Source organism: Engystomops pustulosus, chromosome 2 (genome assembly GCF_040894005.1).
Source record: "Engystomops pustulosus chromosome 2, aEngPut4.maternal, whole genome shotgun sequence".
NCBI classification, from domain to species: domain Eukaryota; kingdom Metazoa; phylum Chordata; class Amphibia; order Anura; family Leptodactylidae; genus Engystomops; species Engystomops pustulosus.
In genome coordinates this window covers 4547385-4564232 of record NC_092412.1, presented here as the reverse complement: position 1 = coordinate 4564232, position 16848 = coordinate 4547385, and the positions used below count along the sequence as shown (strand labels likewise).

General features: G+C 48.0%; 1 protein-coding gene across 2 annotated transcripts; it reads right to left on the bottom strand.

The window, feature by feature from the left end:
• Positions 1–442: 442 nt before the first annotated feature.
• Positions 443–7184, bottom strand: LOC140117146 (uncharacterized). 2 transcript variants are annotated; one of them, XR_011852993.1, is made up of 4 exons: positions 6937–7184; positions 5036–6161; positions 2740–4939; positions 443–2640 (listed from the first exon to the last, which is right to left on the bottom strand). XR_011852993.1 is itself a non-coding variant. In XM_072133610.1 (2 exons), exons 1-2 carry the CDS (start codon positions 6965–6967, stop codon positions 5161–5163), a joined length of 1032 nt encoding a protein of 343 aa, XP_071989711.1. In that variant the 5' UTR covers positions 6968–7184; the 3' UTR covers positions 4960–5160. The 2 variants fall into 2 exon arrangements, 1 of the variants encoding a protein (XP_071989711.1); XM_072133610.1 differs by lacking the exons at positions 443–2640; positions 2740–4939 and having other exon boundaries at positions 4960–6161.
• Positions 7185–16848: the final 9664 nt, after the last annotated feature.

The window sequence follows — 16848 nt, the reverse complement described above, 5'->3', positions numbered from 1 at the left end:
GGTCTGTCACAGGGAATTGGAGAGTAGCAATGCCAACTTGATGAGGGAAGATGGGGCACATTTGAACGATATAGGCCTAGACATATTTTTGTCCAGTATCCAGGATGGGGTTGAGCAGGCGCTCTTCTTGCTGGGTGGGGGTCGCAGCACCGTGTACGTGTACACGTTACTGCTGGTGGCGGAAAGTGAGAAATGTGTTGGAAAAGGCTAAGCTGGCCGACTTGCTAGCTGGGAGTCCAGCTGGCATACAGCGGCCGAGCTCGAGGGAAACAATTAAAATTTCAAGTGCCTTAAGCCTTTGGCTTTGTTGCATGGAGATAATAAAGCTGCGACCTTTTTACACCCAACAAGAGTTGTGATCTGTTTTATTCATAAGTTGGTTGATAAGGGGTTTACTTCGGCATTAAGGGGCCAATGCGTTTTACTTAAAGATACGGGTAGTTTATGCCTTCAGTCAGCCGTTGAATGTACAAGCGGGATTGGCTTGATTCAAAGGGATGGATTGTGGGTGTGCGGGGAACTCGCGTACTGATTGGCTTTCTAGTTCTCTCTGTGATTGGCCGATTATAGAGGGTGTGATGAGGGATAGTTACGCTTGATTAGTGAGAGTACTTCAAAATAAGCTTTTTATTCTAAAATAGCTAACAACCAACGTAAGGATTTACATACTCCGTATACCGCTGGCCATCGGGCAATGTATGTGGCAAACTCATTGGGGCAGATTTACTTACCCGGTCCATTCGCGATCCAGCGGCGCGTTCTCTGTCAAGGTTCACTGAAGTTCACCAAGCCGGGCCGGGTCCAGGTAAGCGCGTGTCAAGCAACACTTTTTTTTTTTTTTAAATACGGTGGTTTCTCCGAATCCGTCGAGTTTTCATACGGCCACGCCCCCCGATTTCCATCACGTGCATGCTGGCACCGATGCGCCACAATCCGATCGCGTGCGCCAAAAACCCGGGGCAATTCAGGGGAAATCGGCACAAAACGTAAAAATTCGGGTAACCTGCCTGAAAAACGCGATTCGGCCCCTTAGTAAATGACCCCCATTATGGTTACTGTAGGGAGATAGAGTTGTTATCTGTTTAAGCGCAATATTGTTGAGTGAATAAACTACGTATTTGTTTGTATCGCTAATATTTATAATGTATATGTTTTTATGGAATCTTTTATATGTAGAATGTATATGTGATTTTATTCAATGTAATTTGTAACCAATATGAGCAGCCTTGGGATCTGGACCCCGGACGTCAGACATCAGGCCCCGGAAGAAGCCAGAGTGGGCGAAACCTAGGTCGGGCAAGCTGTTTGGCGTCCGTATGGACTTTCATGTGATGCGCGCTTTTATAAACGTATTTTTGTGAGTATAAGATAATAAAACATTTTTACTTGTTTACCCCGGTAATCCGCACTCTCTGTACCAAATTTCCAGCACAGGATCTTCGTGGAACGAGGTCCACTGTCGAGACTACTGCAGGAAATTCACAGAAAGCCAGGAGGAATTACCATGGAACTCCTCTATTTTTAACCATTTCGTAAGATCTTGAGACTGTTCTGTGGATCAAATACGGATGGATTTGCATATTGGAGTAGAGCACTAACTTCTTTTTGGTTTTGTTTGCATTTTGTGGCCGATTGGGAGTGGGCCTTGTTAGTTGCTCCTCTGTTCTTATTTCCCTTAGTCTGAACATCAAGCTACTAGATATGACTGGTGGTGTTGATACCTCAGGCTATGGTGGTGCTGGTGCTTCAGGCTCTAGACGGGGTGGAGAGCTGAGGGTACACTATCCACTTGGCATCTATGACGCACTGGGGGTCATTTACTAAGGGCCCGAATCGCAATTTTTCATCGGGTTTCACGAATATTACCGATTTGCACAGTTTTTCCCTGAATGTCCCCGTAATATTGGCGCATGCCAAAACCCTGTGTCGCTTCACACGCGCTTACCTGCACCCAGGATAGAATGGTGAACTCCGACGAACATCGGCGCAGCAGGGACACCTGGTGGACATCGGGTACACGACCTTAGTGCATCACCGGAAGACCCGAATCCTCGACGGAGAACGCGCCGCTGGATCGCGACAGGACCGGGTAAGTAAATGTGCCCCAATGTCTCAAGCTCTGGACTATGGCACACTTTCTCATGCTCTGGAAGGTGTAAAGAGCGGATGGGTACTCTATCCACTTGGTGTCTATGGCGCGCTGTCTGATGCTCTGGATGGCGTGGAGAGCGGCTGCGCACTCTTTCCGCTTAGCGTCTGTGGAGCACTGACTCAGGGTGTGTATGCCGTGGAGTGCGGCTGCGTGGTTGGCCTCTGCGCTTTGCTAACTCAGACTCTGGGTTGCTTAGAGAGCTGTTGCGGGGTTGGCCTCTGCGGCGCTGTGGTTGGGGGCCTTCCGATCTTTGGGACGTACTCTGTCATATGCTGCTAGGAGTGGATCTGCTGGCTCTGCTGATGAGATTGCCGCACAAGTCTGTTGTGCTGCTTCAGCTTCTCGACGGAGTGGAGAATGGCTGCGCCCTGTGTTTGGTCGGCCTCTTCGGCGGAGTGGTCGGCGGTCCATGCGTGGTATGGTTTCCACATCGGCTGGAGTTGGCAAATGCTGCCTAGACGAACGGAGATGTGATCTCAAGCTAAAGTCTAGAAATGTAATGAATAAAAATTCAGAGTGTATTAGAGCTATGTATAATTTGTTGTGTACGACAGATGATACATCTTACAGAAGAAGTGTCCACTTACCTAATTCTGTGATCGGGGATCCGTGGTTCCATTATGAACCACGAAACTCTTGCTTAGGCCCCTGCGATGTGCAGCTTTAAGCGGCACGATGGTAGACCGCCGGGTATTATGTTTGTCTGGTCTTGTTGGACGAGTGCTCTGCAGATTGGGCAGCTGACATTTTCTCCAATCCACCTTATGATGCAGCCATGGTGGAAGTGATGACTGCAGGGCAGCTTGGCTACAGACTCTTCTGCTATGAAGTCTTCCATACATATGATGCAGGATGAGTTGGTGTCATCAGTTGGGGCGTAGCTCATCATCTGCAGACGTTCCAATCATCCAGCGCGCCCTCTCCGGCGTCATGTATTCTGGGGGTGCTGCGTTGTGGTAATACCACTGGTGGTTGGGCCTTCATCCTCCTGCCTAGCTGGCGCAGTAGGCACAGATGACACTACAGGGCCTGGCGCAGCAGTTGATATGACTACACTTGGCACAGTCGATGCCTAAGGCTCTCGTGGTGTTGGTGGCTCAAGCTCTTGTGGTGCTGGAGCCTCAGGTTCTGATGTCTTTGGCACTGCCTCAGGCTCTGGCATTGGTGCCTCAGGCTCTAGACGGCGTGGAGAGCGGATGGGTACTCTATCCACTTGGCGTCTATGGCGCGCTGCCTCATGAACCGGATGGTGTGGAGAGCGGCTGTGCACTCTGTCCACCTGGCGTCTGTGGCTCCCCAACTCAGGGTGTGTATGCCATGGAGAGCGGCTGGGTGGTTGGCGCCTGCTCTGTGTTTCCTCAGACTCTTGGCAGCTTGGAGAGCAGCTGCGTGGTTGCCCTCTGCGGCGCTGTGATTGCGTCGTCCGCTGTTGTATGCTGTTCGGAGCGGGCACTGCTGAGGAGATTTCCCCACTACTCCGTGGTGCTGCTTCTCGACGGAGTGGGGAACGGCTGCGTCCTGTTTGTTATTGGCGGCTGCAGTGGTGTGGCCGGCGGTCCATCCGCGGTACGCTATTCTCATCATCTGGCGCTGGCAGACGCTGCCTAGACGAACAGAGACGTCTTCTCGGGCTAAAGTCTAGAAATGTAATATAGAAAAATTGAGAGTGTATTAAATCTATGTATAATATATGTACGACAGATGATACATCTTACAGAAGAAGTGTCCACTTAACTGATTCTGTGATCCGGGATCCACTGGTCCATTATGAGCCACGCAAGCTCTTGCTTGGGCCCCTGCGATGTGCAGCTTTAAGCGGCGCGATGGTAGACCGCCGGGGATTCTGGTCCTCTGGTCTTGTTAGACGAGTGCTCTGCAGATTGGGCAGCTGACATTTTCTCCAATCCACCTTACGATGCAGCCATGGTGAAAGTGATGACTGCAGGGCAGCTTGGCTGCAGACTCTTCTACTGTGAAGTCTTCCATACATATGATGCAGGATGAGTTGGCATCATCAGTTGGGGCGTAGCTCATCATCTGCAGACGTTCCAATCTTCCAGCGCGCACTCTCCGGGGTCGTGTATTCTGGGGGCACTGCGTTGTGGTAATACCACTGGTGGTTGGGCCTTCACCCTTCTGCCTATCTGGCGCAGTAGGCACAGATGACACTACAGGGCCTGGCGCTGCAGTTGATATGACTACACTTGGCACAGTCGATGCCTCAGGCTCTCGTGGTGTTTGTGGCTCAAGCTCTGGTGGTGCTGGAGCCTCAGGTTCTGATGTCTTTGGCACTGCCTCAGGCTCTGGCATTGGTGCCTCGGGCTCTAGACGGCGTGGAGAGCGGATGGGTACTCTATCCACTTGGCGTCTATGGCGCGCTGCCTCATAAACCGTATGGTGTGAAAAAGCGGCTGCGCTCTCTGTCCACCTGGCGTCTGTGGCTCCTCGACTCATGGTGTGTATGCCATGGACAGCGGCTGCGTGTTTGGCGCCTGCTCCGTGTTTCCTCAGACTCTTGGCAGCTTGGAGAGCGGCTGCGTGGTTGCCCTCTGCGGCGCTGTGATTGCGTCGTCCGCTGTCGTATGCTGTTCGGAGCGGGCACTGCTGAGGAGATTTCCCCACTACTCCGTGGTGCTGCTTCTCGACGGAGTGGGGAACGGCTGCGCCCTGTTTGTTGTTGCCAGCTGCGGCGGCGTGGCTGCTGTTCTGTCTGTGGTATGCTATTCTCATCGTCTGGCGCTGGCAGGCACTGCCTAGACGAACAGAGACGTTGTCTCGGGCTAAAGTCTAGAAATGTAATATAGAAAAATTGAGAGTGTATTAGAGTTATGTATAATATGTGTACGACAGATGATACATCTTACAGAAGAAGTGTCCACTTACCTGATTCTGTGATCCGGGATCACTGGTCCATTATGAACCACGCAAGCTCTTGCTTAGGCCCCTGCGATGTGCAGCTTTAAGCGGCGCGATGGTAGACCGCCGGGGATTCTGGTCCTCTGGTCTTGTTAGACATGTGCTCTGCAGATTGGGCAGCTGACGTTTTCTCCAATCCATCTTACGATGCAGCCATGGTGGAAGTGATGACTGCAGGGCAGCTTGGCTACAGACTCTTCTGCTATGAAATCTTCCATACATATGATGCAGGATGAGTTGGCAACATCACTTGGGGCGTAGCTCATCATCTGCAGACGTTCCAATCTTCCAGCGCGCCCTCTCCGGGGTCGTGTATTCTGGGGGCGCTGCATTGTGGTAATACCACTGGTTGTTGGGCCTTCGTCTTCCTGCCTGGCTGGCGCAGTAGGCACAGATGACACTACAGGGCCTGGCGCTGAAGTTGATATGACTACACTTGGCACAGTCGTTGCCTCAGGCTCTCGTGGTGTTGATGGCTCAAGCTCTGGTGGTGCTGGAGCCTCGGGTTCTGATGGCCTTGGCGCTGCCTCAGGCTCTGGTGGCACTGGTGGCTCAGGCTCTGGTGCTACTTGTGCCTCAGGCTCTAGATGGCGTGGAGAGCGGATGGGTACTCTATCCACTTGGCGTCTATAGCGCCCGGCCTCATGAACCGGATGGTGTGGAGAGCGGCTGCGCACTCTGTCCACCTGGCGTCTGTGGCGCCCCGACTCGGGGTGTGTAAGCCATGGAGAGCGGCTGCGAGGTTGGCGCCTACTCCGTGTTTCCTCAGACTCTTGGCGACTTGGAGGACGGCTGCGTGGTTGGCGCCTGCTCCGTGCTTCCTCAGACTCTTGTCGGCTTGGAGAGCGGCTGCGTGGTTGCCCTCTGCGGCGCCGTGGTTGGGTCGTCTGCTGTCGTATGCTGTTAGGAGCGGGCACTGCTGAGGAGATTTCCCCACTACTCCGTGGTGCTGCTTCTCGACGGAGTGGGGAACGGCTGCGCCCTGTTTGTTGTTGGCGGCGTGGCCGGCGGTCCGTCCGCGGTACGCTGTTCTCATCGTCTGGCGCTTGCTGTCGCTGCCTAGACGAACGGAGACGTCGTCTCAGGCTAAAGCCTAGAAATGTAATATAGAAAAATTGAGAGTGTATCAGAGCCAATGCATATGTAGCGCTCTTTCAGTATTGCCCTTTCCTGTACATAACCCCCTCACATTTGGTTGTGCCAATAACAACTTTACTTCTAGTATATACAACTACAGAAACCACACTCCCCCAAAATACTGTAAGGCTGCGCTCACACTTTGTCTTGCATTTAAACAACTCCAGATGCTTGTTACCCATCACATGTGTATTACTGGAAACCGAAATGAGATCAAACCAAGGCCTGTCCTTGTGCCACATGTGAACACGCTCCAAGAATGTCCCCTGCAGCCCCAAAAAGTGCCCCCGCACAGCCCCCCATTAAGTTATGTGCATCACACAGCCCCCCATTAAGTTATGTGCATCACACAGCCCCCAGTATGTTATGTCCTCACACAGCCCCCCAGTAAGTAATGTGCCTCACACAGCCTCCAATAATGCCCTCCACACAGCATCCCAGTAAGAAATGTCCTCACACAGCTCCCCCAGTATGTAATGTCCACACAGCCCCCCAGTAAGTAATGTTGCCCACACAGCCCCCCAGTAAGTAATGTCCCCACACAGCCCCCCAGTAAGTAATGTGCCTCACACACAGCCCCCCAGTAAGTAATGTCCCCACACAGCCCCCCAGTAAGTAATGTTGCCCACACAGCCCCCCAGTAAGTAATGTCCCCACACATTCCCCCCAGTAAGTAATGTCCCCACACATTCCCCCAGTAAGTAATGTCCTCACAGGTCACCCGTGCTTACCTGACTCTGCCATCCGGGATCGCTGGTCCATTATGAGCCACGCAAGATCTTCAGGCTCGTGGTCAAAGGAAAAGATGTATAAAATACGGAAAAAACCTAAAAGGTTGGGGGGAGCCCTAAGCTCCACAAAGGGCAGGAGGCAAAGCCCCTACCCAGCGATGTTGAAAAATCACTAGATCAAGATCTTGAAATACTTGAAATAGCAACGCAATAAGGACCACTAATAGTTTCAGCTCCTGCTTCCACTACTAGCGGGGACCAAATGGCACCAGGTCGATGGCGGGTGGGGCTTTTATAGGCTAAGGCCATTGTGACATCACACTTCTGTAGCCCCGCCCACTGCTGTAGCCCCACCCCCTGCATTATGACATCACAATTGGCTGGAATCCTGTGACATTCCATGCACCCACCACTATCCAGGTATGTACACACTGTAGTTATGTAAATGGTGGACAATGTTTGGAGGTGACACCAGGAAGTGCAGCCATATTGGGGGATTCTGGGGATTATTCACTATCGCGCATCTACACTCTAGTAGGTCCGTACAAATCCTGTCTATGAATCCATACAATATTCCATAATCTATAGATGGATGGATGTATTTTCCATGCACAGGTGTATTCAAGAATCTGCAGATTTATAAAGTAGGTTTGGAGTGTAATAAAATATGTCATAAAAACAGAATAAAGAGATAATTATTAATGATCAGGGGACGTATTTACAGAATTGGGGTAAAATAATCTGTCATTTCCATTGGCTGGGAGCTCCTCCATGTGTGTGGTCCAGGTAGTTACAGAGTTTCTATGGTATAAAAAAGACAAATGTCCATCAAGTTCAACCAAGGAAGGGAAGGGATTGGATGAGGAAGGGAAGGGATTGGATGAGGAAGGGAAGGGATTTTATAACACTACACAGCTTGTACTACTACTCCCATCCTCCATAGACTGTATTACACTCCACAGCTTGTACTACTACCCCCATCCTCCATAGACTGTATTACACTATACAGCTTGTACTACTACCCCCATCCTCCATAGACTGTATTACACTACACAGCTTGTACTACTACCCCCATCCTCCATAGACTGTATTACACTACACAGCTTGTACTACTACCCTCATCCTCCATAGACTGTATTACACTACACAGCTTGTACTACTACCCCCATCCTCCATAGACTGTATTACACTGCACAGCTTGTACTACTACCCCCATCCTCCATAGACTGTATTACACTACACATTTTGGTGTTGTCTAGACACGGTGCTATTCATTCCTACCTATAAATCATCAATAAATGAACTAATAGTGGGCCAAGCACAGACCCCTGGGGTCCACCACTTAGAATGGCAACAAGGTCCAACTCACCTCAAACCATGCGTGGAAATCCAACGAGGCACGGACTGCCCTACTGCACGGGCTGCGTTAGACTAGTAAGAGTGGAAAAAAGAATTCCGTGTCCAGCTTCATCCAAGATATTCCAACTTTATTTACGGCATAATTTTTAAAAATCAGAAGTGTTTAAACTCCAACGCGTTTCAAACGGTAGACCCGTTCTTAGTCATGGCTACACAGACTGAATGGTACAGAGGTTATAAAAACAAATGTGTACACATAGACACTCCCCAAACCAGTGACGTAGTACACATCACTTCCGGAAATCCTCGGCTGACATCACTGGTGGGGGAGGGAAAGAGCTAAGCTGTCAGGATCGTAGACAAATACATATTAGCATTAATGAAAGTACAACAATATTATAAAATGACATGCAAGTCTAAGGTAATGGTACAGACAGGACTATGAATTAACAGCAGGTAAAATATAATTTTACAAATAACACATCTGTTCGTGTTTTTGAGAGGTTAGGGATAAGTTGTTGGTGATGGTCACTAAAGTTACATAAAGGGTAAGTATGTTAATTGTATGATAAATACTAGTATTTACAAAGGAGGAAAATATAGCAGGAGTTGCGTACTAGTTAACCCCAGCGTCTCAAATGTGAAAAAATGTCCTGAAAGAGAGAAAAAGGGAGCATGTAAAAACAGTCAGTCATTGGTTAAAATAAGCATGGTGGACTGTAAGGGAACAAGAAAGGTAAAATTGAGGAAATAAGTAAGCTACAGTGTCATTATACTTAATATATACTTAATATATAACTTTTATATGAATTTTAAGCTATATAGTGATACAGGAGTTCATTTTTCTTGTTAAGACCAGATGGAGACCGAGAATCAAGTGTAAATATCCAATAAGCCTCTCGATCATGCAGCAGGACATTACTGTCACCCGCTCTCAGTGGTTTGACAATCTTCTCTATTGCATAGACCCGGAGGCACTCTGTTCTTGCACCATGTATTTGCAAGAAGTGTTTTGAGGCTCCTGAAAGGTTTCTATTTGCTGGATTCTTAATGTCATTGAGATGTTCAAGAAATCTAGTTTTTAATTTGCGTGAAGTCTGACCAATGTACATTAAGTCACACTCAACACAGTGAATGACATAAATAACATGGTTAGAGTTACAATTAATGTGACTTTTTATCGAAAATTCTTTTGTGCCATCACTGTTTGAAAATGTGATTGTTTTTTGTACATATCCACACGTAATACAACGTGCGGCTCCACATTTATAAAATCCCGAATGGGAGAGCCAAGTGCGTGTTGGAGGTGTGGATATGAACATAGAGGGGGAGATTGTATTCGTCTAGAAACAATTTTGCCACCGTCTGTAAGAATATTGTCCAATATGCGATCGCTGTTTAGTAGTGGTAAGTGTTTTTGGATAATACGTGAGATGGCCCTAAATTGAGGGCTATATTTAAGTACCAGTGTTGGTTTATTATTTTTGTTGTTAGATTTATTGGAGGAACAAGAGTTGATTAGTGTGTCTCTGTTTTTCTTATTAACAATATTGTCCGCCCGATCTAATGTCCACTTGGGGTATTCTCTATGGAGAAGCCTCTTGCGAATATTGTTTCTTTCTTGTGCAAATGCTGGCTTGGTGTTACAATTTCGTTTTGCTCTAGTGAGTTCACCAACCGGAATACTTTTAATTGTGTGTGGTGGGTGCTGCGATTTGGCATGCAAAATGGTATTTCCACTGGTTGGTTTGCGAAAAGTTGTAGTGTTGATGATGTTGTTCTCATTAATTGTGAAGCAGATATCCAAGAAGGTTATGCTGGTTCGATGTGTAAAAGACGTGAATCTCAGATTACAGGAATTATCGTTAAGATACTCTATGAAGAGTGGTATGGCAGGTTCAGGTCCCTTCCAGACAATCAATATACCATCGATGAACCTGCCATACCACTCCAAGTAATCTGCAAAGGGATTAATATCTCCGTAAATATAGGTCTCCTCCCACCATGACATAGTCAAGTTCGCTAGTGATGGTGAGAACTTGGCCCCCATGCTAACACCTCTGGTCTGGAGGAAAAATTGTTTATCAAACATGAAATAGTTGTGACTCATGAGAAACAGGCACACATCTACAATATAGCCCTTCAGTTCAGGTGTATATGAACTATATTTGTTGAGATGGAATTCTAAAGCAGTAATCGCAACATGATGGGGAATCGATGTGTATAGTGATGATACGTCACAGCTTAACCAATAATAGCTGGGTTCCCATTTGAGTTTAGAGAAAGAAGATAAAACATCTTTCGGTCTCCATCTGGTCTTAACAAGAAAAATGAACTCCTGTATCACTATATAGCTAAAATTCATATAAAAGTTATATATTATTTACAGCATCTATAATGACACTGTAGCTTACTTATTTCCTCAATTTTACCTTTCTTGTTCCCTTACAGTCCACCATGCTTATTTTAACCAATGACTGACTGTTTTTACATGCTCCCTTTTTCTCTCTTTCAGGACATTTTTTCACATTTGAGACGCTGGGGTTAACTAGTACGCAACTCCTGCTATATTTTCCTCCTTTGTAAATACTAGTATTTATCATACAATTAACATACTTACCCTTTATGTAACTTTAGTGACCATCACCAACAACTTATCCCTAACCTCTCAAAAACACGAACAGATGTGTTATTTGTAAAATTATATTTTACCTGCTGTTAATTCATAGTCCTGTCTGTACCATTACCTTAGACTTGCATGTAATTTTATAATATTGTTGTACTTTCATTAATGCTAATATGTATTTGTCTACGATCCTGACAGCTTAGCTCTTTCCCTCCCCCGCCAGTGATGTCAGCCGAGGATTTCCGAAAGTGATGTGTACTACGTCACTGGTTTGGGGAGTGTCTATGTGTACACATTTGTTTTTATAACCTCTGTACCATTCAGTCTGTGTAGCCATGACTAAGAACGGGTCTACCGTTTGAAACGCGTTGGCGTTTAAACACTTCTGATTTTTAAAAATTATGCCGTAAATAAAGTTGGAATATCTTGGATGAAGCTGGACACGGAATTCTTTTTTCCACTCTTACTGATCCACCACTTATAGCTGGTGACCATTCTCAGTAGGAATCATTGACCACATCTCTGGATCCGTCAGACAGTTTTCAATCGAATTGCAAATGATTTCTTCCAAATAATATTGTGGGTAAGTAAGTAATTCCCAACCCTAACTCCAGCACCCAACCCTGACTCCAGCACCCAACCCTGACTCCAGCACCCAACCCTGACTCCAGCACCCAACCCTGACTCCAGCACCCAACCCTGACTCCAGCACCCAACCCTGACTCCAGCTCCCAACCCTGACTCCAGCTCCCAACCCTGACTCCAGCTCCCAACCCTGACTCCAGCTCCCAACCCTGACTCCAGCTCCCAACCCTGACTCCAGCACCCAACCCTGACTCCAGCACCCAACCCTGACTCCAGCTCCCAACCCTGACTCCAGCTCCCAACCCTGACCGTATTTTCTTATGTTCATATATCATGGTGAAGGCTATGCTATGTGAAATATTCACTGAAATAAAATCATAAAATTTACCTTGGTGTGTGCCATGTTCTCTATATGGATTATAGCAGACTGAAAATCCCACATTCAGCACCACCCCCCATACAAGGTGTGGGGTTACTATTGTTGTACATGACGTTAGCTTTCAATCCTGACATTAGCACGCAACCCTGAATTTAATACCCTACCCGGACCATAGCTCCAAACCCTGACCATACCCCCTAACCCTATCCATTGCTCCCAATCTTTAAGCTGGCACCCAACCCTGATCATAGAATCCACCACAGAGCCTGTCCCTAGAACCACACCCTTATCTCGATCATCCAATCCTGACCCTAGCTACCAACTCTGACTCTTGCACCCAACTTGACTTGTCCGCGGTGACAGCAAAGGTCGAGGTACGGCAATCTTGTGGTTGGGGACAGGCAATAGGTCAATACAGGCGGCAATGGTTCAGGGTCTGGGACGGAGCAGGAGGTCAGGGCTGGCAACGGAGGAGCAGCATCGGGAACAGGTCCAGGGTCACAGCAGGAAGTCAATTCACGGAAACAGATCTCAAGGAATAGCTTTCTCTTATGCAAGAGCACAAAGATCTCGCAGGGAGGACAGGAAGAGGCTAGACTTTATCAGAATTGGCAGCCAGCGCCAATTATCGGCGCACTGGCCCTTTAAATCTCCAGCTATAGACCGAGGAGAGGTGAGAGCCATGAGAGGGGCTGGGGGCACACGGAGGAGCACAGGTGTCCCGGTGACCTGAGTCGTGGGTCACGGGAGCAACCGTGACATCCGACTTCATGTCCAGGCAAGAAGACTGGGGGAGGCCTACGTTTCCTGATGGCCTGAATTTTTATGCGGACGGATGCCTGTAGTAGAGAATGGCGAGTTTGCACTGAGATGGACTTAAGATCTTGAACCAATTCTTCTACATCAGAAGGAACGGCAAGAGGAAGGGATAGGCTTGGAAGTCGTTTGTAGACAATGAAGAAGGGAGCAGCATCGGCAGATTCAGAGTCTAGAGAATTATAAGAAAATTACGCCCAAGGTAAGAGGGAGGACCAATCGTCCTGTCGAGCAGAGGCAAAGTGCCACTCAGACTAAGAACAGACTGGCAAGATGAGATGATGGCAGACCTGGCAAAGGCACAAAGTGGGACATTTTGGAGAACCCATCTGTTACCACCCAGAGGACTGTATTGGAAGAAGGTGGGAGATCCTTAACAAAGTCCATGGCTATGTAAGTCCACAAGCAACTGGGTATCAGCAACTGCAGGAGCAGACCTGCTGGCTTAAGACATGGCGGCTTGTTACGGGCACAGGAAGCGCAGCAACTCACAAAATCTCGACTGTCCTTGACCAGATCTGGCCACCAGTAGTAATGAGATATGAGAGCGGCACATATCTGCACCCCAGGGTGCCCAACCACACGAAAGCAATGTGCCCAAGTTAGTATCCTCTTCCGATAAGTCTTGCCAGGAGGAAGCTGCTGCAGATCCGCAGGAGCGGCAACAACCAGTCATTCTGGAGGAACAATATAACGAGGAGCCGGTTCTTCCTCAATCACATCAGAGGCACAAGAGAGAGCATCGGCTGGTCTCTGCTGGACGGAAGTGTATCACAAAATTGAAATGGCAGAAGAAGAGGGACCAACGTGACTGTCGAGGATTGAGACGCTGGGCAGTCTGGAGGTATAGGAGATTCTCATGATCTGTGTAGATACAGACAGGATGATGAGCTCCTGCCAGCAGATATCGTTACTCTTCCAAGGCAATTTTTATGGCCAGAAGCTCCCGATCACCTATTCTTCTCTGCACAAAACCTATAAAGACAATTTGGGCTGAAAAATTAGAAGTGCACGTAGGCAAAACAGCGCTCAAGGGTGCAACAGGGCACAGGAGGTAAAAAGCTAATTTGCTTGAAATAGCAGGAATTACCAAAAAGAGAAAGAAGAGCATATAATGCTAAAACAGTCAAAGTTTATTGAGTACAGTTTAAAAATAGAACATGTAAACAGGATAGGTGGTTCCGAGGCATGAAACATATAGGTGCTGGGCAGCGAATACAGATATAAAGTTATAAAATAGATGACAATCATAAAGTGCATAGCCAGAAGCTGTAATGCATAGTGACACAAACATTGTTACATAAAGGTGGCAATGCATCAGACACACACAATGGGGCACATTTACTTACCCGGTCCAGTCGCGATCCAGCGGCGGGTTCTCCGACGCTGATTCGGGTTCTGCTGGGATTCACTAAGGTCCGTGCGCCGATATTCACCAGGTGTCGCTGCTGCGCCGAGGTCCGCCGAAGTTCACCTGCTTTTTTCTGGTGTATGTGAGTGCTTGATCTTGCGACACAAATGGCTTTTTAAATTCTGCGGTTTTTCCGAATCCTTCGGGTTGTCCGGTGGCCACGCCCCCCGATTTCTGTCGCGCGAAAGGCGGCGCGATTGCGCCAAAAATCGATCGCGTGCGCCACAATTCCGTGAAATACAGCGCAAAGAGGAAATATTCGGGAAAAACCCGACGGATTCGCGGCTGCGGACCCTTAGTAAATGTGCCCCAATGCGCGTACAAGATAAAATGACAGATGTTACCTGATGGCGGATTATAGTACTACACAAGGGGTGAGAGACTGCCCAGCACCTCCCCATCACGTGTTTCAACCGAGAAGGACTTTGTCAAGGACACCCCCTTGCGCGACAGTCCATTGGGAATGCTAGATCACGATGGTGTTAAGATCAGCCAGTTCAGGAAGCGGAATTTTGGTGGGATCCATGGTCGGATCCTACTGTCAACCACCAAGGGTAGTGGACCCACTGGACCACCGCGGACAATGACGTAAGCCGACACCTGGTAGCAGAGTCTAAGTGGCACCCGGTTTTCACCAGAGCCCACCGCAAAGCCGCTCCACAGGACTTCAATCTTCCCCTCCAAGTCCATAACGTCATTCCTCCTGACGCAACGCCAGTATGTAGGCTGGGCTGACCTTTGGTCACAAATTCTATGCGCTCAGACACGAACAAAACAACTGGGACCTGAAGAAGGGGAAATTCTCCCTGAAACGCATAGTCCATATTTTCTCTGTCCCTATATATAGATGTTACTTGAGCATTTTTAAAATAAATATTTTGTTGATAAATGTACGAAAAACATGCACTTATTCTGTAAACATTGTGTATTATAAATAGCAGCGCGATACCTCATCTGGTTACCCACACTCTATCTTGACACTTTTGTATACCAGTATCTGCAGCAAAATACTGGAATAGAAAATGGGGTCCTCAAGGCTTATCTATTGGGATGCCCCGAACAAATCACTTAAGGCTGTCATAGAAAAAATACAACTAGTGATTGAAGCTTGTGAAAAACCTATTTATTATTTACAAATATTTACAGGTGGTGGATAAGTGTCTTTGTTGGCATATTCGGTACCTCGGCACTGGTAACCAGTCTAGATAGAAAGAGATAAGTGAGCGTATAAGAACTTGTCAAAGGTGTCCCCTTAAGGTTAATGAAGTGTATATGTAAAGGACTCACCTCCGAAGTGTATGAATACGTCTCAAGAATCACAGATGGGTCATCTATGTAGCTCCTTAGATTAGGTGCCCGGAGTGGTACACCCTAATGTATTTGTCTGGCTGACAAGTCAGTATGGGTGACCAGAGGAGAAGGTACATAGAGTGTCAGACACAGGGAGGAATGATAGATGTCTGTATGGGCTCGGGTCTTATTGACTCAGTGGTCGCAGGAAAACCCTATAGTAACCCTGATTCAGGACAATCCTATTACACCCTGTATGCCTAGCCTCGGAACTGTGGTCCTATTTAACCATGGTTCTGACTGGAACCTGACCCTGCAGTAACTGGCCCTATTAAAGACCTATGTTTGCAGGTGTCGTCAGGTAATTTTTGCTTGCAACAGATAATGTCAAAGGAAGAAAACAAATCCTATGTCATGGGGTCATGTCATAGGTGTAATGTGTGAATCCCAATCCCGACAAGACTTGTTTCGCCTTAAAGGCTTATCAGGGGAGTACTGGGTTCATGAAAAACGTCCTTATCCCTGTAGAGGGCAGTAAACGGTAGAGTGTGGTAGTTAGGCAGGCTAGATGAAGATGTCCAGTGGGATCTCAGTATGAACCCAGTATCTGCCGCAGTAATACTCATCTTGGGAGTAGTCCAACACCTCCCCATTTTTACATCACCCCCGTTGTTTATACATGGAGCGCAGTGTATTCCCTCCTTATCGCTCCACAGGCGCAACTTTGTCCTTGGTGGCGGCCAAGGCATAGTACAAAGTCGTGAGGCAGAAGTGTGGTTGGGGGCAGGCAGAAGGTCGAGACAGGCAGCACAGGATCGGAGTCCGGGACAAAGCATTCAGTCAGGACAGACGGCGCAGGAGCGAAATTAAGGTCGCAGCGGGAAATCAGGATAATCACAAACAGCTTGGAATACAGCATTCAGTACAGTGCATGGAAGCACAAAGATCCCGAAGGGAACACAGAAAGGGGTCAGGAATTTATCAGAATTGGCAGCCGACCAGCGGCAATTATCGGCACATTGGCCCTTTAAATCTCAATAAGCCGACGCACACGCATCCTAGGTGGTGGGTATGTGCGTGCCATGCTGCTGGACTCTGCGCTGGATTGCAGCGAGGTAAGTCAGCCAGTGGGGGACCGGGGCTGCGGAGAGGGGCACGGGTGCGCCTGCGAACCAGGAGTTGGGTAGCAGGAGCACCTGTGACAGCCTGGTTTGGCCTCTAGCTTAGCAGTCGTTTAGGCCCCTGCGATGTACAGCTGTATGTGCCACTATGGTAGACGGCTTTTACATGCCTCGGCCGGGGATTCTGGCCGTCTGGTCTTGTTAGACGAGTGCTCTGCAGATTGGGCAGCTGACATTTTCTCCAAACCACCTTACAATGCAGCCATGGTGGAAGTGATGACTGCAGAGTAGCTTGGCTACTGTCTCTTCTGCTATGAAGTCTTCC